At 34.2% G+C, this 23,089-nt stretch overlaps 1 protein-coding gene across 1 annotated transcript in view; it reads right to left on the bottom strand.

The window, feature by feature from the left end:
• LOC124353828 (endoplasmic reticulum aminopeptidase 2-like) overlaps nt 1-10,496 on the bottom strand; it is a 98,642-nt gene extending 88,146 nt beyond the window's left edge. Inside the window, exons 1-2 of the mRNA XM_046803852.1 lie at nt 10,400-10,496; nt 9,243-9,329 (exon numbers count right to left, since the gene is read on the bottom strand). Of these exons, the coding sequence (XP_046659808.1) occupies nt 9,243-9,329; nt 10,400-10,496 (184 nt within the window). The remainder of the gene's footprint in view (nt 1-9,242; nt 9,330-10,399) is intronic.
• Between the last annotated feature and the right edge of the window lie 12,593 nt (nt 10,497-23,089).

Raw genomic sequence — 23,089 nt, 5'->3', positions numbered from 1 at the left:
TTTCTATACTTAACGTACCTTCACATTCTCTATATTTTCATTTTATACGAGTCTAAAAGTATTTTCGAATTTTACGGAACATTTTTTGACTGCTTATTACACATCTAGGCTGAGTAACTAAAACCCAAAGTTCTTGCCAATACTCCATCAATGTGTTATTTTAATACTTACACTATAGACTATTATTCCCTTTCATCATTACTTGAAATCTCAATGCGTGTAATATTAACGTTATGTACCAAACTGTGTCTTATTATTTTTGTAGCTACTTGTTACAAATGTGCAATGGTTTTGTTAAATTCATAATAAAAGTATCGATAGTTGTCATTACTCAGCAGAGAATAATATCGTGTAAAGCGTAAGCAACCAGAACACAGCTTAAAACTAATTTTACGGTTGTAATCTAAATATCGTGGACCTCACATATAGTGGAGCGACTCTTGATATATTTCGTGTTAAGCGTTTCTCCAGACATTCCTATTACTTATTTTCTGACACGAAATCTTTCAGGAGTTGCATCATTATAGGTGTGATCCGAAATATTTGGATTATTCTGTAGAACATTGATTGGACCAAAGCATAAATGCACGAGTACTATTATTTCCTAGCTACAGCTGAAAATTAGGAACACCATCAGATTTTAATTACTTTTTAGTTTTAATAATCAAATAACAAAATATAATTCGGTTAACTCTTCTCATTTGCGGAACATTTAAATTACAAAACTTGAAGAATAAGGTTGTAAAGATGATAAATAGTAAACGTTATCTTCACGTCCATTCTCTGTCATAACAACTTGTTTCACAACAATCGGTACTTAAACAACGCTGAAAAAAAAAACAAAAACTGCTTGTGATTCTGTGACTTAATCGTAAACACTAAGGGGGCAGTAAAGTTCAGTGAGTCCCCACTGACAAATCCATAGGACTGACACTGTGAGGCTTACGTAAGTCCAACAGCTACCACCCGCCACCGCTATGCAGTTATTGGATAACGGTAAAACGCCGTTCAAACCTTACAAGCACCTACTTACCGGTAATAACCATTTGTCTCGATGGTGATTTACCGGATTGTTATCATGTTGGTTTAGAACACAAGTAGACTTGCAGACCTGATACACTTTTCACAGTAGTTCTAAGAGGTTGGTGCAATCAAAGGGTCTTTTTCGTTTAAGGGCCTTACAAGCACCTTACAAACATACTATACCTGTGAATTCGGCGTACAGTTGGAATAGTCTTTGTTACATTTTTAGCAAAGTTATACCTTTAAGATATTTTTTCTAAAAACAGAAAAATTTTAAAAAATGGGAAAAGTTTCGATTACTCCACTAGCAGTTGTAGGCATTTCAATCAGAACAAGAGACATATTATAATCAGGCCCAAGAAAAACTTGAAGATAATGATATACAATTTTTACAGAACTGTGTGTGTATATGAAAGTGACCAGAAAAATAAACATTAATATCTTTACAAAACCCCAATTTAATTCAGAAAAATTCCATTACAAAAATACAATTTTCTTTGATTATGTTTCATACGAGATTAATGTGCCTAACTCATAAATCATTATAAATAGTCTCTTACTGAAGCTAAATACTTCGTGTAAATATTGGAAAATTCACATTTTTGTCTCCAGACACTTTTAATTTGGATTGATTTCAACATTATCTACATTTTCTGCTTTAAATACCTGTAATCCAAGAAGGAGAGATTAAAATATATCGTCTTTTTTCTTCGGGGAAATTATCTAAAAGATTGCAACTTTAAAATAAAGTAGGACTCCAACCAAAACCGATTATGTTACCTCAATGGCATGAAAATGAGGAATTAACATCTAAGTAGAAGGCATTTTGTCACTATTTAAAAATAACAATCACAAATTCCTTTTGTGTGAGAATGATTCTTACAAAATGAACAAGATATCTATATAATTTGAAAGAACCCATCATGCCACAAATCAGGATATTTCATCCTTCCGAAACAAGTTTTGATTATTTTATAATTAATTGGCATCCGAATTTACGAATATCCAGAATGCTGTATCATGGACACGGTCACAGTGCATGTTTATACAACGACACGGTCACAGTGTATGTTTATACAACGACACGGTCACAGTGTATGTTTATACAACGACACGGTCACAGTGTATGTTTATACAACGACACGGTCACAGTGTATGTTTATACAACGACACGGTCACAGTGTATGTTTATACAACGACACGGTCACAGTGTATGTTTATACAACGACACGGTCACAGTGTATGTTTATACAACGACACGGTCACAGTGTATGTTTATACAACGACACGGTCACAGTGTATGTTTATACAACGACACGGTCACAGTGTATGTTTATACAACGACACGGTCACAGTGTATGTTTATACAACGACACGGTCACAGTGTATGTTTATATAACGACACGGTCACAGTGTATGTTTATATAACGCTCCGGTACAGAAACACTATTCACTATAGCACTCTACAATAATAATGAACGCCTTTATTGACTCTTCCTAGGTATTTTACGGTACATAGTAACATAGGACAGCACAATTTATTTCCTGGGGCGTAACAGAACTTACTTTCGGTGCGAAGGAGGATATATGGTTATAGTCCTTTTTATTACCATATGTGGTTTAGCCCAGACTGTTAGTATTGCTAATTATATAATAAACCCTATTGTTCATTGAGACAATACAACATAAACATGTTACAATAGAAAGTAATCTCGTACGTGTTTTTACTTAAAAATTAACATTTCAAGTGAATTAAGTTACATCACTGTGCATTGTTATTTGTGTTACTAGAACCTTCCAGACAACAATATCAAAATCATTTACACTATCTTTATAATGGCAGATATTGTAAAACTTTATTTTCAAATTCCACAGAACCCAACATAATAATAATAATATTTTAAAGAAACAAAAAAGATTCAAAGAAAGAACGTACCTATTATATTATTTGTTAAAATTTGATGAAAATATATTTATGCTGGCTTTGCCCAATCATATAATTTAATTAAGTTTTGAGAGGGAAAATGAAGTGTTTAAGTTATTTTTTTAAAATACCAAATTGATTGCCTGTTTTATACATACATGCATATTTCAATTTATTTCAGCATACTTTTATAGTACGTATTGTAATTAGATAAAATATGCCATTAAAGTTTTAGTCAGTCTCCATGATTAAATTATTACGAACAGTTTTATAAACGTATCCCAAAATTAGGTTATAATACTGAAGACTAATTTTGGACATTTTAAGGTGTAAGCGTATTATAGAGCCATCCCAAATTACAACGCTTTAAATTAAAATAATAAAATAAAATTTTTAAGGAAAACCCACAGTCCACATAACGGACAAAAGGCTACGCACCTTTGACGTATAACTATGTTCTTTTTGTTTTGACTCAAGGTAGAATCCCCGAAAATTTCCTTCAGAATTACAAAATACACTGAACATTGAATATTTCATTTAGGTGGCGGATTCGTTCTTTGGTTGTTAATTTTAAAACTTCTTATAATTCTATAAGAAATTGCCAGTTAACAGTTAACGAAAAAATTAATGTTATACTATATATATATATATATATATATATATATATATATATATATATATATATATATACACATAGTTTTTTGTCATGTTAGGGGGATGGTAAGAAGGAAATCTAAAATTAGAGCATAGGTCGAATAATACATCAATGTAAAGGTCTCTATTAGTAGAGTACAATGCCGTAAATCCGACCTAAAAAGGTTCAATTACGCTGGTTTTAAAGATAGAAACATTTGCAATGTAGGTCCTGTTCTAGGTGGTTTAATATTCTTGTCTTGGCTCAAGTTGTGAAAGGTAAACTTTGTAAATGAATACTGGACTTAAGAAATTGTTTTTGAGATAGTTCTTGACTCTTAAAAACAAATATTGTTCATTTAAAATAATCTACATCTTGGGATATGCTTACGTAAACATGTTTTGCCGAACTCCTTGTAGACCATCCTCCATTGGTTGTAAAGAGTACTACTCGACCTATGCTCTAATTTAAGATTTCCTTCTGACTCCTTGCGGGCCATCCTCGTGACATACAGTATGTCATTGACTAAAAAGATTTAAAAGTATTTACCCAACTTAAAACCAATTGCACTAACTTAATACATTTTTTTATTTACTAAGAATTTCTTAGTTCGTGGTATTGAAACTCAACCAGAGAGCTTTACTCGTATATACCAAGATTACGTGGCCCATTGATATCCAGCTCTATAATTAAAACTCGAGAAGAGCCGAGTGACAAAAATAATTATGAAACCCTTACTTCGTTTATAAGTATCCATCACTTGAACTTAATGTACAAATATTAATTTTATATTAATCATAGGGGTCAAATTAATTATCATTATATCAAATGGTGTCTCTAGGGAGGCTCCAACCGATTCTGATTAGCATTCGCCTTAAACAAATAATTTGGACAAATTCATTTGAAAAATAAAAAATATATGACTATCAAAAAGGACAGTATATTACACAAGTATCGTTTACAACTAATCTGCTATCTGCAGGATGGCAACAGTAGTGAGATTGTAATTTCATTGTTTTGTTGAATAACCCCCAGCAATAAGCTGAACTGAGGTTTGCAAGCAAACAAACGTCCGCCCGCCCACTATGTGTGTTGGTCGGTCCATTGTTGGCTGATTGCTATTATTGGATTCATTGTTACTGTGTCTACAGTACCACCGCCGCGCCGCGCTACGACATGAATGAGAGAACAGAATTACTATTGCCTGTTAAAGTTAAGTATTTAAGAAGTATAAAACACACCTTTCAGTGCTTTTAGTATTGTACATTTTATTTTACTTTACTTACTGTGCAAAATAAATATTGAAATGAGAAATTAACTTGTTGAAATGTACTGCGTTGACAAGACTAAAATAGATATAGAATAGACGTTACTGAGATGAATAATAATTACGAGGCAGGAGTACGCCAGACTAGGGTCTCGTACGAGGCTTCAATTAACTTGTATGAATAATTTCAAGCTATTCTCGAGATATCCTGCGGACAGACAAACAGCCAGTCGGAAAAGCCTTTAGCACCCCGCAGATTTACAGCAGAGAAATATTGCCAGCGACCTAAGTGATATGCTTTAATGACGATTCAGCCAAATTTCATTGAAGGACAAGGACGATCAACGAACCCAATCTTGTCCATGTAGAAATGAAGTTTAATGCAAAGCTTAAAGTACATAGGCGAAAGGAACATTCTACAAATATTATGCGGATACAGACGGTGATTAGGACCACAGAACTTTGCTTTCCTTAAAATTGTATGAACATCTTTTATTAATGTATCTTTAGCACTCAGTTTAAATTAGCTCAAAATAAACTAATCAAGCTTTAATGTTCGATTAAAATACCAGTTAACACTGAGAAGCAGCGTAGATTGTCTAGCTAAAAATAGTAACTATTGCATAAAATAATAATACAACCCTTATTACTTCAGATGTTGAAAAATGGTTGAAGTATGTTTATTGTCTCGCCTACAGATTAATTTACAATGCATTTATATTTCATGAACCGATTTGATTATCCGTGACGAATCAATAGTAGAGTTGGTACTTTGGGTATTGAAAACCAAAAGTTACTCTTTTTAGTGAGGCCTACATTTAACCACACAAATTCGTCCAACCATTGGTAAATTACATTAAAGCAGCAGACCTTTAAAAATCTCAAAGATTATAAACAGCACTTTTTCAAGAAATGAAACCCTACTAATAACCTGAGTACCTGAGTAAGTTACGCAGTCAGTGAAGCTCGCATGTCTTTTTTTCGTGACATATAAATTGACCAAAGTCGTACTGAACAGCCTAAATTGTTAAAGAGTTTAGGATTCCAATACATTTAACTATCGTGTCATATAACCTAAAATATGAACAAAGTAGTGGGTCTCTCATAAAAAGAAATACCTCGGAACTTGCAGACCCATAACTAAACACATGTTCTGCTGGAAAGTCGTGACCAAGTAGAATTCTATAGGTATAACACGTAGGCCACCAAACTAAGGCTAGAGGCTAGCTGAAAGAGGAGAAAATTGAAGCTCTTTTTCCACATTTATTTCAACTAGCTCCAGAAACCTTCATAACATTCACGAAAGTAATTTCCGTTACCCGCTTGATTCCCCTAAATGTGTATCCTCGGTTTCTGTTACGGACAACGGACGACAACGGTGACAAACTCCGGACCAAGGATTTGTGATGTGTCAGACAACAATTTTATTGTTGAAAAGTTTGGGGATTCACAAAGCATGGCCCAAATCTCTATTTAATTTTCTAAACAACACTGATTAAGTGTTAGTAGAAAATCAACTTTGAGTCCTGAAGAAGATCAAGATCCTGCTTAGAGTATCTTGTTCATACAGACCCAAATTCGATCCTTATCGAAATAATACATAAATAAAAAATGCCACCTTTTTGGTCACCAGTGTCGGATAATTCCATATAGGGCAAATTTTTTTTAACGAAGCCCTAATTTTAAATTTTTTTTAACGATTTTTAAGGCAAAAAAAACCGGCTCAAGTAGTGTACAATGGGCCTCCAGTTTGGACAACCAAATTTGCCCCTTGGTTCACCCGCCCCCTGATCCCTTGGTTCGGCACAAATGAGAAAAAATTATATCAATGACATCAACTCGTCCAGTAAAAAAGTTCCATGGAAAAACGATGAAAAACGCTAATAACGAAAATCGTCTTTCTTGAGTTCAGGGCCGGATAATTGTTCGAACCGCCTATTTCTTCACAGTAACCCTATTTTTTATACCAGAGCCATGACAAGAGCCAAAAATACCTGGTTAGCTAACTTCTTCACCTAGGCTGCAGTTTGCGGACCATTTTGAAACCCTCCCCTCTCCCACCTATCACGTCAAAGAATAGCTCGTAGCACTGTTTGTCGCCAACTCTGGACGTAGAACAGTGTCCAAAAATAAAAATTCTCCTCAACACGTACTACGTCCGAGATCCACAAACTCGGGACCGCCATTTTGGTTTTGGGAATTTCTGTAAACGGCATTCCCCTCGCACTTCCAAGAGCTGTCACATAAGGCCTCCCCCAAAAGAGTTCAGCCGTTTAGAATCGCTGCGAATTATCCATTTTCAATTTATCGGCACTTTAAACAACGAGAAACAGCGCACACTACTTTTTAAACTCAATCTTTCTGGTTACACCATGTTCAATGAAATCCCCCTACGCCAGGTTTAGCACCTGTCTTACTCTAGGGAAGTTATAGCATGACCGGTGGGCTGCGCGTGAGGAGTGGAGGAGTTGAGCGCGTGGGGGAACAATCTAAAGTACGGGAGGGAATACGGTGCTACTAACCCTACTGAGAGTTTTCGGCTCCCGGCTCATAGTGGTGGCGGGAGCCGAATATTGTAGTGTTTGCCAACATTTCTAGACCCTTATGTTCTTACCACGGTGGTCTTTTATGATGGGCAATTTAGTATAGGAGACCTTGAGAATATTTGAACATTTCTAGACTCTTTTGAAGTTACGGCGACGGACTTTTATGATGGGGAATTCAATACAGGAAATCTTGGAAATATTGGGACCGGATGTACGTGATCTTAACAATGACTATGTTCTGCCGAAATTGTGTTCATAGCTCACCCTTCTTAATGAGTTCGCAGTAGAGATACCTGGTGGTAAGAAAGGGTTCTCATAAATTGGGAAAGGGTAGGAATTTATATTATTCTTGATCTGCAATGACGAGAACAGTTCAGAATTGTAATTGTTACGCTTTGTTAGCCATTAAAATTCAATTTATCATATACTAACCGTGTAAGCTTCAGGATTTACGATAGTAGATACAATTATACACTACAAAATTTTCAACTGACATTGCCTAGCTGCTAAATTAAAAATTAATATAAAACTGGTTAAACTAATTTGTCAATATACACAGTAGAATAAGAAAAAACTCAGTTTTATCTACCAACTTGTATCAAGTTAATTTATGATGTATACTTAAAATAACAATAACGCCAACGATCCACGCGCAATAGTTAACATAATAAAACCCCGTTGTCGATGAAAATTATTTATTGTTCTTCGAACTACACCCAAATCAAAATTGTCCAGATTACTTTTAGTATGTTTGCGTTTTCTTACTTTGTTAGGCGTACTAAAAGAATTGCCAATTGGACTTATTTTTTTCCTCCTTCAAAATTCGTCTCAGCGTACATTCAGAAATTCCAGTTGCCTCTACGACACCCTGTTGAACTTTCTTCAAATTTATAAGTGTGTTGGTTTCTGCTTCCCGTTTCATGAAATGGGAAGCACCTCTTGCTTGGCCGTGTATAACCTTTCTACCTCCAATTTTTACTTTTTACATTATGATCCATCTCAAACTCTTTAGCCTACTTAAAACGTAATGAGCACAACGCAATTAATTCACAAATTGTATTACAACTCGTGAATTGGCACAAGCGAATGTTTTTTTGGGCGGCACGTATAGAAGACTGGAGACCGAAGTTCACAAGGCTAAATACGGCAACAGACTGAGCCGCTCCACCCCCCACCACTTTAGTTCCGTCTTTGCCTACGGCGCATCTCGAAGTCACCGGTCATGCTATAAATTCTCTACTATACACTCGAGACTCGTGACGCCATCTAGAATAACTCGCGAAGTAAGGGAGCTACCCACCCGTAACCGGTGGTAAACCTAGTATATTTACTATGGCATTCCGTCGTCGACGCTCTTCCCGTCTGGGCCGCAGCCTGGAAGGTCCATTTTGACCCCCTCCCCCCTCTTTCCTTGCCGTGCATCGCATCAAACGTCCACGGGCAGATTGTTCATATGGGTACCTTAGTCTACGACGCGACGCCCGACCCTAAACTGAAATTAAAACCGTCTCTAGGTGTGCTCATGTTCTCAATTGGTGGTCCTTACGAAGGATTGACTTTACGGCTAAAAGTAAGTATTTCAGTTCAGTGACATCGGATTTAGTTCTTTGGTTTAAATTCTTAAAAATTATAACTACATGTGCATTGATTCTTAAATTTGATTCTTATTCAATAGGTGTTAGGATATGTGCATATTTCACACTCTCTTATCTATTGTCAGACTCATCAGTAATACTGTGTGCGGTGTAGTGCCAGTGAATTATCGAGTAACTTAATGAGGATAAAACTATCCAGTGACCTGAAAGAGTGAATGGTGGTGTGGAAGTGTACAATGTTGATGTGTCTAACCTGGTCTACAGCAACACCAGAAGCAGAAACAGAGGTACTCGAGACAGCATCTATCGCGACCAGACCTAGAGCTGCCCTGCCGTTCACCTAGAACAGCCAACAATCGTAGTATTTCACGACACTACAACTCAAAAGTCATGCTGTGGAGTGAAAAATCTTCTTAAAGTGTACGCGATTTTTTAGATTAAAACTGCCTTCCTTCCATAATTAGTTTTCACTTGTTGCTTTAAAAATACATGAGTGTTCCATCGTTATTCAAAATCATCCACAAAGTATTTCCTCAAAAGAAGTTAACAGTTCATAAAAGCAAACAATTCAAAAACTAAAACTGACCAAGGAAGGACCACCCATGGAAAATATTTCAAAATTGTACTCAAAATTATGAATTTTGATGCTTTAGACAATTGGGTTTAAACATATAACTCCTACAAACCACAGTACTATTTTGTAGTGGGCTATACACCATTCAAGTGGTGGTGAGGAGGGGCAGTAGGAAATAGTTCAGAGAGGAACAACGCATTACAAACATAACAATACCTGTACAAAATAATACGTAAAACCCGGCACCGGCGTGCCGAATAACATAGTTCTTGTACTTCAGTAATAGTATAATTTTTGCTCCAAAGTCATATAGGCCTAACAGTAAATCTACTTATTAGCAGGTGGCTGTGCACCTGTGACACCCCCGTGCACACAACAATGGCATTGATGTGAATAAACTTACTACGTCAGTTGTTCTCAAAGCGTTTGTGTTAAATAACACATGAATAAACACGTACAAAACATAATATGAAATCAAAACAATGTTCTGCATATAGTTCCAAACAAACGCACGAGTACGGGGAATGCATTGATAGATGTTTTAATTTACAATCTTACACAATAACACACACCGAAACCTAAAAAGCATGAATTAGAGAATGGCTATTTGGAATAAAAAAGTAACGCAGCCATAGAAAATTATCATAACGACAAACAGACATCCAGAATAAATTGTAATAAGCTAATTAAATAAACCATTTAAAAATAACAATGAACCAAGCATTTAATTATAAAAAAGATAAAATGATCTTTGTCTGAAAGTGAGTTATTTAAATTAATTACAAAAAACAGCGGTTTAACATAGAGACTACAAAGAATGCGAATTTGAATCTTACCTTGAGCAGTCATAACACCATTTGGGGAATTACTGTGTCCATACTTGTCCATATGCTCGAGCTGGATGGACTCAGGTCTCTCAGCGGAGTGTGGCATTCTGTCGGAGTAACAATTATTGCGACCCAGGCACTAACATGTCATCTCGCCGTGATCCCCTGACACTAGCAGGGTTGTCCACTGTGTCACACTTTGTTCTAATCAAGCTAATGTAGCTCGTTTACAATCAAGTCCACTATTACCAGAAACAGTCCCTACACCGTTGTAATGAGAAGCTACCTGGATAAATTGAATGTTTTTTTGTAAATCTATCATCATTCAAAAATTTAAGGATCCAACCATTTCTATGTTTTATTTACAGTATTTTTGAATTTGCAATACTAGTTAGTTATACAAGTCTAAAGCATGAATTGTATTGTTTAACATTAACTTTTAAGAATATTACACCGTTCTTTTCCGCATTTAATGCCTGTCAAATGACTGAAAGTATAGGCAGAATATATAAATAAGGAATTAATTTATATAAGCTTGATGTACTATACTACATCTAGACAGCACAGAGCACTAACTAGTCAAGCTGATTATTCCAAAAAGTATAAAGCGGGCACAAATGAGTTATGCCCAGATTAATCTGTCAAAATTTTAGATTTAGTAACTTGGTTTGGTAACTATACCGGTTGTTTATAAAGATACTTTTTAGGATACTAATCAACTAAATCACGTGATAAAACAAATTAAATGGCTAATCCCAAAAATAAGATATTTCTGAACAAAACTTTAATTTATATAATGGTGTAAGTTTTACAACATACTGTACTTCCAGATTAAATTAAAAATATCAGTACTTTTAATGAGTTTATTTGCAATGTCAGGGATTACAATGTAAGAGCATTCTGTTGTTTTAAAAGATGATATTGATACGTATTATAACAAGGAAGCAGTATGCCCCTTTCAATTGAATTTAGTATTCAATACACCAATTATTTCGTATTAACACAATATCATACGTATGGGTGAGTTACCCATAAATATGTCCATTAAGTGTATATATACTTATATAAGTGTGTGTGTATTTTAACTTATATAATAATTAGTAAGTTCATATTGCGCAAACATAGGATTAATTCTGGTAATGTTTGTATTTATCTCTTTTAAGAAAATGGTAATATTACAAAATCACTTTTATATTACTACAAGAAGTTCATAAAATATTGTTTTGTAGGCTAACTATCTTTTGAACATTAGCTTTGATTGTACTGATGTACTACGTTACACAAAAAAACAACTCATCAGTGTTCTAGTTTAAGGCACTAAATTGTGAGCGTTCAGACTGCCCTCTGTAGAGTGCGAGCCCCCGGAAACTCAGGTGGTAAATATTTTAACGTTAACAGTCGAAGACTTAACGTCGGATCCCAAAACTAACTGAAATAATCCCCAAGATCTTAGCACATCTTGTTCGTATGAATGAATTATCTACTGTGTCACACAATCAAATGTATTAGTCATTACTTAGTTCATTGAGTTTTAAGTAAGAAAAACGTGCAATTTCAGAGTGATAATGGTTTGAAAAGTAGGAAATTTTGAAGATCTTATATAATATGGTATTCATTCTCCTCTGCGAACTCTCAGCAATATTTTTTGTCACATAAGTAGAATTGATTTTCTTTTTCATTATATATTTTTTTCCCGTTTAATAACAAGAACTTTATAGAAGAGCAACTTGGTAAGTAAAATTTATGACGTTCTCGACAATCCATTATACACAATATTGGACATAATTTGTAGAACGTTGCTCTTGCAGACGTAAGTTACTGTATATATGTTGTGTACTAGCCAAAAATTGTGGAATAAACTTATTAATTGTTTACATTTTGTCAATCCTGCTAAGAATATATTGCTAAAGAATTTAGTTTTAAGTTTAATGCAGAAAAACAATATTTATTATTTGATTTTGTTAAAAGCCTGAGCACAGCCCATACTACCAGGATCAATATTCTTAGTTTTCAGTCTAAGTGGACGAGTCAGTCCTGGATGATTTTAGTTGTTTCATTTTCACCATTCAATTTGTTTGCTCAACAAAATGCAGTCATATTGACACAAACACGACATTAAGTTAAACATTACAATATTGGAAATAAACTTACAGAATGGTATAAATTTACGGAATATATTAGCTATGTGATACTAGGTATCAATCACGTAACACTACTAACCACAAACTAATCCTCTTCAGATCGCAAATCAAATACTTGGACTTATAACTAAACTAAATTGTAGATATAACTTTATGTCTGGGATATTAACTTATATCATTACAACGTAATAGCTAATTTTGTTTTTTCACGTTACATTGTTTTTTTTTTTCATAACAAATGTCATACTGTGCACTATTTCTTGATAAGGGGTATTATTATAAGCTTTGTTAAATGTTACTCCCTATTGCCAAAAACCTTAACACTATGTAATAGTTTTTAAGGCCCTACTGTCCTCAGGAAGTTAAGAAGTCGAAAAGATGGACAACAGCAGTTTTGTGGGAGGAGGGAGGACCCTGTTCAACAAAGGAAATATAGTTCGCGTTACAAACATTGCAATATCCCTTGCTTCATCTTTTTTATATGTTTACTGAAAATAAGATTTGGAAGGGATTTTAAACATAAGATATCGGCTTATAAAGGTATCGAAGATTTGTATGTTGTTGTTCCACACTCGACAGTGAAATACGATATATGCAAAATTAATATATTATTCTAGATTTTTAATTATAAAGAACACCTTTTACTGAATACAAATGCCTAAATATTTTCAACTTTTTCCCTCTGTGGTATAATTAATTTTTATGTCAAGAGATGAAGTTTTCTGAACCCGTGGAAACGCCACCATCAATTTCATTAAAAGGAAGAAGATTAAAAAAATAAATTAAATTAGTCTGTATAGTAGATTTGGTAAATGTTACAAATAAAATGATATCCTTTCTGTTGATTGTCGATTACGTTTTTGAATGTCTTGTATTTGCTGTTTACAGTAGGGTGTTAAATTATATTTATAATAAAAACAACTCAGTTATGGAATTTCAAATTGTTCAAAAAATTTAAGGACTCTTAATATATTTGGTTAAAGTGTAAATGTCAAATTACGATATTATGTTTTGATAACACCATATTTTACATCGGTAGCTAAAGATAATATTTTTTTAAATACAAATATCAACTCTATAAAATTTAAGGTCTTGTTCAGTTATAGTACAACATTTAGATTGTTGTCCACTTCAACTCATTTGAATTCTACATGACGGCAATAATAAAATGTATTAATTGCTGCTAAAAATAGGAGTATAAGGTGTGAGCAACAGCAGATCCGATCATCAAAGGCTAGCCTTTCCACCTCTTTTGTTTATATTAGGTTCTACACCAATTGCACTGTTGCATTGTTAAATTCAGTGTTATTTACTGCATTATACTAGCACATAAGAAAAGCATGTAGGACTTACTCTGTGAGCAATTAAAAATGTTTTATTTATTTAAAAAAGCTGTTGCTATGGACAATTCCAGCTACCATTAAAGAGATGATAACAAATTCTAACGTTGTCGCAACACCACATCAAAACTCACTCACAGTTCACAACACGCGCGAAAGGAACAAACTAAAATGGCGACAATAATATTTCCAAAAAAGGCTACATTGAGCAAGAATTGAGATGATTTCCCGCCAAAAGACGGCCGGGGAAGGCGACTCGAGGACGAACTTACGGCAGTAGGGTTGAAACCAGACTGAGCGTCGCTACTGGAGCCAGGCACCTAGACGTCCACCCCCTCGCGTCACACCCTGCGCCACAGGTTGTACAACCTCAGCAACAAGTACCAACCTTCCCACACAAAATACCAGCACCGAAACCGAAGCCGCCGATTATAAGTGCTAACTTGCTGTCAAATGTTCACTTTCATTTTATTTCCAAATCGTTAACTCGTCAAACATTTTGTTCTCTTTCCCTTTTACTGTCATACACCTAGCTCATGCCAACTGTTTAAGAATGTAGTGTATTTTATATTTTAACATGTTAGTCTTTAATTAATTAAAGTATTCATATTTAATTTTTTAGTTAATAAAAGTGCTTAAAGGTCAGGCATTAGTGTAGTTCAAATCTCAATTACGCAAACAACTATGTGTTTTAATTTATCTATGTATTAGATAGCACACAAGACGAATTCAAAATTCAGTCTTCATTATAAAGAAACCAAAATAGCTATAAAGTATAGCAAATTGGTGTGATCTAGTATTTACAACACATTATTTTAAAAAGTCTATAATTTCATTTTTGTTTTGGTAGCTCCACGTCTATGGTGGTTCGTATACTAAGTACTAGTGTCTTGGCCGTAGTTTAACCTTTTAGAACCAACTATCGATTTTGTATTGTTATTCGTTAGTTTGAAATTTACTGTAAACCCCAACTAATAGTATATCGGTGGGGCTTAGTTTATAAGTGTTAGTTAACTTTTGTCAACCAAATTTTGATCCCAAACGTATTTTTCTTTACAGTGTTAAATGGCTCTGGATTGAAGTGTGAGAAATAAGAATTTGTAACCTGTTGTTAGCTTTTCACCTTGGATTAATGGAATCTTCAGTATACCAGAGAAAGATAGTTCGAAAAAAATACTTTACAGTAAGCAGCGATGTTAGCTTGCAATAACAATTCAGTTGCACTTTTGACAAACAACAATGATACTCTTAATATGACGTGTATGTTGATGGTGATGAAATAATGTAATTGCAAAACACTAATGGTTGATAATTAATTGTGAATCTTATTTACTGTGATATTTAATTTTATATTTGTTGACGCTGTCATACAACCAGTGGTTATAATTCAACAGTAAAGAATATTATATTTGTACAGAGTGGTATCAAAATTAAGGGGTCCAGACTGCTTACACAAATGTCAAGTAATGCTTATATGATTTGCGCCCTTACAAACATATTTTTACACCTTTCCAAATTTCCGTAATTGTTTATTTCGTTGGTATAAATATCTAAGACCAAATCACTTCAGTTAATATCATGAACGAGACGTAAAAATACTAATTTTTAAATGAAGTAGTTCTAAAACTTGCTAGAAATTCTGAAGACACTGAATATACTGTCTATGATGGAAATACAGGTTGGTAATTCCAAATTCACTGCATTCCACTGTATATGACGTGCTTCATCAAATTTATCTCGGGATCGCCAAGATTAAACAACTTGCTCGGCGCTGTGTATATTGGCTCGGTATTGATAATGAGAAAGAAAGTTTTGTAAGCAAATGTGAAAACTGCGCAATAACATGATAAAACCTTGTAAAGGCTCTTGAATATCACTGGGAGGATCCTATATCCAACTGGGAGAGAATTCATAGGCCTATATATTATGTTAGTCCCTTCAAACACTATAATTTTCTTATACGCATTGACGCAAAATCAAAATAGGCCGAAATAATACCAATGACAGATGCACCGACCAGTGCTTCAACTATTACATTTTTAGTCATATTTTCGACTCATGGCTATTGTATCCGACAATGCAAGTATTTCATCGGCGAAGAGTTCACTTATTAGTGTCTAAACAACCGAAATTTTCAAAAATATATTACACCCGGATATCTAGCGACTAATGGACTTGTAGAGCGGTATTTGCGGTACACTTGCACGTGGAAAATCTCCAGACGAGTTGTACCTATCTTTCTAGGAAAATACGAATCAGGATTGATTATATTTTTCTATACCACTCCACAAGGCATTAAAATCAACTAGATCATTTTCAGTGGGGGAGAAAGGTAAATCTTTCAAGACAATAAATCCACGTGGAGATTCAGTGAAGTAACCAAGAAACTTGGATCTAGTAATTAATTATATTGTCAGGCTATATTGAGTCTGCAAGAATTCTAAAACAACATATGAATCAACTGCAGTTTCCTTTTTTCCCTAAAGACTTAGATTTTTTGGTCCTACAGAATATTTCAATGTTCCAAGATCAAACTAACAAATTTACAAATTTCTCAAATAATTCATAATGAGAACCATGCAGCATGTAACTAGACCGTCTTCAGTCAACCCAAACCGCCACGACAGAGACGGCTTCCTGGTTAGTTACAAGACAGTTTAAAATATGAGTGAGAGAGTTTTATATATCTAAATACAAATCATTGTTCTATTCCACTTGTTTTTAATATTTTGTTTACTCTGTTACTGTGTTATGAAATGTCTTATCAAGGTAAATATAATTTTACTAGCAGTTACCCGCGGCCTCGCAATTCCGTACGCTTTGCACGTGTATGAACACTTTAGGTTCAGGTGAATTATATTTCCGACGCCAATGTTGACGAAAAATAATAAATTCTTATTATCTCCTGGACTAGACGCGTCAGCCTGTTCTAGTCTTTTGTGAGTAGGATAATGACGCGGGCACCTTGGTAACTGTTCCCACATTCCACCAAGTCACACATTACTATTTATAATGTCTAATCTATTTAAAATCATACTAAAGGCATGCTTTTGTGATTTGTTAGGTTTAATTTCGTAAAGATTAAAAATTAAACCTTAACTAATCTTAAAAATATCATTGAAAAAGTTTACGATTGAAAGATATTTTGGATTTAACTTATAAAGAAATAAAGATACGTTTTTTATACAATAACCTTTCCGAAATTAAATATTTTTATTTATTTAATCACTATAATTACAATGTTTTTTATCCCTGAGGGTTCTTGGTAAATAGGTTGTTAAGTAGGTTGCGCCCCCGACAACCCCCCCCCCCCCACCGCTACTGATGTCGACCACACTGGGAGACCACAGCATCTTGTTGCATGACCACTATATTCAACATTAATCAAGAATAAAATTGCGTCAGGTTTTCAGTGCATGCTCAACCTCTGTTGGCTACCGGACTTAATATATCAGCAGAGTAGGACAATAAACGTGGAATATGTTTATAATTAACTTGGATTTAGTTGTGATATGTGTGTATCTACATTGAATAATGTTGTAATTATCATTTTTCAGTACTCACGTCTGATTGCAATAAAGTTTTTTTTATTTTTGGTAATTTTTTGTTTTGTCTAACGATCTGCCAGAATAAGTCATTATACTATGACACGAATATCACGAATATTTGTCTTTTTTTTCCTAAGACAGGTTTTGATTCTCATAACAAGCATGGATTCCACAACAAGTTTCCAGAATTATACAAAATAAATTGTTTTTAATTTTTTAAATACTAATACTATTTTATGAAGTTCCTAAACCTTTAAATTTACCAAAACTATTGCTACATGAAAATGGTGAAAAAGTATCTATCTAGAAAATTTCTCAGCAATCGTTTCAAAGTCTTTATCTTAATTGAAAATTCTATAAAAACTGTAATGTATATACGTTCTTCAAACTCTGCCCTGAAGTGACTAGCAAATCCTTAATTCAATGTCACTCTCACTTCGAGTTATTTTGGATCAACAGAATTTAATTTGAAATAATGAGCACCAATTTTGTTTCGTATATGTTTAATTCTGCAAAATATAACTCTAATCCAAGTCGAAATACTTTTGTCGAGATAAAATCAATTTATTATTTTAATATTAACATTGTTTTTCGTTTAAGTTAAGTAGGCTATGCGTTTTTCCTTTAAAGTTTTTATAAGAAGTAAAATAATGGAAAAAGTACAAGTCTAAAACATTTATCGTATATTACTTTATAAACTATGTATAATTTACTTATGTAACGCACAACGGCTAGACGAAAATCACGGGGCAAAGAGCGTCGCGTCGGTGCGAGGCCACACGCACTCACTACGTCAATACCATTTTTGGCCCTGGGCGGCTCGCCCTCCAACTTATCCTTTGTAAATGATGACGTAAGCAGGGGGCACCTAAAATCGTTAAATATAGTACTTCTGAATAGTAAAAGGAGAGCAAAGATCATATTAGAGTGTATAAAGTTTACAGTAAAACCACTATACCACCAATCACCAGGGGAAGCTTATACAGGGATAGTTAAAACAGATACAGTTTATATGAAGTTTATTTAACTGAAACAAAATACAATCCTAACATTAGCAAAATATTGAACAAAACAGTTCATAAATCAAGACCAAAGCTAAACCTTGATTTGACTCCTTGAGCTAAACCTTGAGCTTTTTGACTCTCGACTCAAAAAGTTCAGATATTAGAGTTTAAAAGTTGAACATAAACTAACTAATAGAGCTACAATGACGGTAGTTATATTCAAAATTTGCTTGTTTATTTCTGCGTTTTTAAATATAAAACTGTCTACTAAGAATAACTTCCGGTTTTTATATCAACTATCAAATGCCAGTTTTTGGTGATTTTCAAACAAACTTCAACTTTGAAAATTCATAACTCGGAAACTGGTGATCCGATTAAGATCAAATATTTTTATACAAGATAGATACACGTATACTCTAATTGTAACTGTGTTATGTAAATTTAAGAATAACATTATAAAACGTTCTCATTAAATTACAATCTTAATTTTTATTCTTGGCCATGTGGTCCACACAATTCGGCATTGGTCACATTACGGAGCTTAGTCATTATCTTGAGTGTGTAATGTTTTTGAATTAAAACGTCTAATTTAAACACATATTAAATTGAGCAACACTTACTAATTCATAGTAACCAGCAACTGTAACGACTGATCATATCAGGAAGACTGTTGTTAAAGATACTTTTTATACCGGTTACTCATCTGTACAGAGAGTACAGGTTACCGCAAACCGAAAGTACCCGGTGCAGGTTACTGTTACGAATACTTTTGTAATACAGATACTGTAAACACTTAACGGCGGTCTTGGTACAAAGTACTAGGGCTCTTAGAAGTAACAACAGTTGGAACTTGTACCTGTGCCATTTTAGGAGCACTCTGTAATGTATGAGTCTAAATGCATACGAGTACATTTTGTACTCGGTTACTGAAGTACCGAGTACAGGTAGAAATCAGTAGAAATAGTTGGAACTAACCTCACTTTCTAGGTTGCTGCGTGACGGTAAATTTAAAATATTTAGAATTTTGAAACAAAATTAATTATTATATATGCAGTGCTGTGTATTTTGTAAATTAAAATAGTTATGAAGTTTGAATTTATGCATTTGATTGTAATTTATTTCAAAGTTCTAACATAAGTATTATTTTTAGTCGAAAATAGACTATTAGGTGATCGATTGTTTTCAAATTAAATGCTCTTGGAGAGGAGGACCAGGCACCGTTCGCCCCCTCCCCCCACCTTCGGTGCACCCCTGAATGTTTATCTTTATCTTAGTGCACACAACTTTCATTTTTTTCATAATTTTGGGAACTTTACGTCAACAAACCCACGAGAAAGTGTTTTATTCAGACAATTCCAAGCTTTCAACAAACAAATCCTTGTTTATTTTACTAGGACACACTCCGGTTTTTAATCTGAAATAGCCGCTGGGTGTTCATACAGACTTTGGGTGTAGTATTATTGTTGGACTTAATGTTCTATCTATTTTATTGTAATTCTTGTAGTTTAATCGTTAACAAGAATTGTATTCACATCTTGGAGATTGTCTTAGAACTTATAATATATTGTCTTAGCAGTTATAATATGGAGGGTTAGGAAATTCTGAATGTCTAAAAACTTCTACACAGTAACTTTTAAATCTATAAAATAAGAAATTGAATACAAAGTTTTAGAATTTGGCTCATTTGAGATAAAGTGGTATCAGTGTTATAGTAAATAACGTAGGATATTGGTAATTAAGAGAGCCAACGACGAACGCGTTCATACCACCAGTGCACGTACAAAACATTGTCATACACTGCTGTATCAATAGGAATTCTTGATAGGATATTAGGATTTCGGACATTGGGCACATATAACGATAAAAAATAGAACATTAAGTTTCGAGAATTGGAACCTATCCTCTTCCTTTAGGTGTACCTTAAGGTGTTTCTTTTTGACATTGGGGAAGGACTCCTACTGTAAAACACGCTGGTGTGGAAATCGTTTTACCACATTTGGGATATTGACCAGACGCCTATCACCATGTGTTACTTAAATTTAATAAGTATTCCTTAGATTACAGATTTTTAATAAGTGGAACAAATTTAAAATTACAATACTTCTAGAGCAAGGACAGAAACGCAGAGTAGCACTCAGTTAGTAATGCTCATTGTGTCTGATTTATACATTTTTATCAGATTGCAATCGAACCTGACAATAAAATTAAGTTTAAAATTTAAATGTCCTTTCAGCCGCCAAAGGAAGGAGAGGTTTCATGTGTGACTGCATTATGTGCATGTCGCTTTATCGACCCGAGGAAATTTATTTTAATAAATATAAAATAGGTACCGTTTTACGCTCATTCAGTACAAATGTTTACAGCAGTATTAGAATATACACCCATCACAGAAAGTTGTATTTAACAAATAAATGCTGCTGGGCCAGTGACGCTTGTTCGGCATGCCACAGTTTAAACAATTGTACCACGAATTAGGACTTATTTGTTGTAAGTTTTAATGCAGAATTAGAATATTTACTCAACACAGTAAATAGTTGTTTACAAAAAAGTGGTGGCCAAGCCAAAGCGACATGCTCGCCTATCCGTATCAGGTTTTCTTTACAACAACTGTATTACTTTGGCACTAATTCTGAGCTAGTTTATATATTTATACATTTGGTTCTAACACAATAAAATATAATTCACAAATATGTAATGGTTAAGCCAAGCAACATGCTTGGTCGTTCATGTTTTATTTGAAACTTTATCCTTTTTACTGGTTGGCATGGTACTCTCGTAACACAACGATTGGTGAAAATTAAAACAAAATCTGCCCGAAAATATGTCACGAAGGATGTATTACAGATCTATTAAATTTTTTCTTTAAAAACTTTAAATGATCAACCTGGGCAGGGATTGACCACTGTTAACTAAGATCTACAACAATGGCTGCAATAGCACTGTTATGCGCACCCAGGTTAGGGCATTACATGGTACTAGGGCCAGTCCTTCAGCAGGTCGTCGTCCTTCTACCTATGTAATACTCTTCTCCCGCATTATACATGTAGTTTGTTGTAATAGCGGCCTATCTCACACGCTAAGCATCTCACTTCAAACCTCTACCACATTAAAATATTACCTATATTACCTAGGGAACAATTTTGTACTATTTGGGTAACATTAACCCATGTATTAGAGTGTATTGTCATACATATGTCATATGTGCTGTCGCCCAGTCGAGTTATTAGTCCCTCTACAGTGTCCTCTAGTAATCCTTCGCTGGTACAAGCGTTATGAATAATTTTTCTTTTGGTATAGGCCTACAACCTTTTTCCAACAATCAGGTGCAGTCTTTTCCAAAGCTTCTTTTACTAATTTTGTAAAAGAATAAATAGTGAATTGTTTGTTATTTGTTGCGACATAACCTTTAATTTGAGCCCATATTAGTTCTATCGCGTTAAAGTGGTAAAGACGTGGTAGCAGCTTAATCACTGTGTGGCCGTTTTCTTTAAAATGTTCACCAACGTGATATTTTATCTTGCTAGACTTGTGGAACTTAACTATGTCTAAAAGTTCGAATGTTTCATATCTGAACTAAAAAGAACTCCTTTCCTGGTCAACCATTCTGTGATTTCTGCCTTACTGTTTTTTTCGTAGGTGCTTTGTCTATTTATTTTGAATTATACTTGCATTGTCCATAACAATAACTGAGACTTTCTTACATTTTTTTATTAATACTTCCCAAACCAAGTATAACATTATTTATCATGGTCCATTTCTTGGTAGTAATCACAAGTTTTCTTAGATTTAAATATTAATAAGGAGTTATCGACAAAACTGTCGAGGACCCCGCGTGCGCTAAATTCAGCCTCTTACCTTTTCCAACATGAGTTTGCATAGTACCACCCTTTTTTCCAGCCCCTTAATTTCAAGAAGGAAACTACATCTGATAGCGGCTACATCCGATCTTCCATGACAACTTTTCTTCCAGAAAACCTTTTGTACGTAAAACCACACGCCAAAGTCTTCTCAAATTCTAACCAAATCTTTCAAGTGCACAGTGTGCTGACTAGAAAGATATATCGATATTATTATAGGCAAGTTTGATCATATATTAAGATCTTGATAGGATAACAATCACATGTTCACCTGATATCAAACATTAACATCACTGTTAGACATTGTACCGACATTTTAAACAAAACAAAAATAAAGATCACAACGGTTAAGACAACTCAATACTGAAATCATTATAAATGTAGTTTCTATAGAAACTATCTAACAATGCAGTTCATAGACTGATTAACGTAATGGAACCTTTCGTTAAGTGGTGCACCCAAAAATCTTCTGGGAAGAATTGTATGTAACACCGTAGAGCAGGGGTTATGAAAACACCCCCAGATCAGTAGGGAGTTGATCAGTTGACCTAATAAAAGGAGTGCAAAGTGGAGAGTCAGAGTTTATACACAGTGTATACAGAGTGTAGTAAAATCACTCGACCACCAATCACCTGTAAGCTTAAACTGGGATAATTAAAATCTTTTGAAACAAATACAGTTTATATGAAGCTTGTCAAACAACAAAACAACTACAAACAAAACTTAACCATAACATTGACAAAATATTAAACAAAACAGCTAAGTTTAAATCACATATGAAGACCAACGCTAAATTTTGATGTCTACTC

The sequence above is a fragment of the Homalodisca vitripennis genome, chromosome 1 (assembly GCF_021130785.1).
Source record: "Homalodisca vitripennis isolate AUS2020 chromosome 1, UT_GWSS_2.1, whole genome shotgun sequence".
Taxonomy (NCBI): domain Eukaryota; kingdom Metazoa; phylum Arthropoda; class Insecta; order Hemiptera; family Cicadellidae; genus Homalodisca; species Homalodisca vitripennis.
The sequence above is the reverse complement of the archived record's forward strand: the minus strand, read 5'-3'. Positions and strand labels throughout refer to the sequence as shown.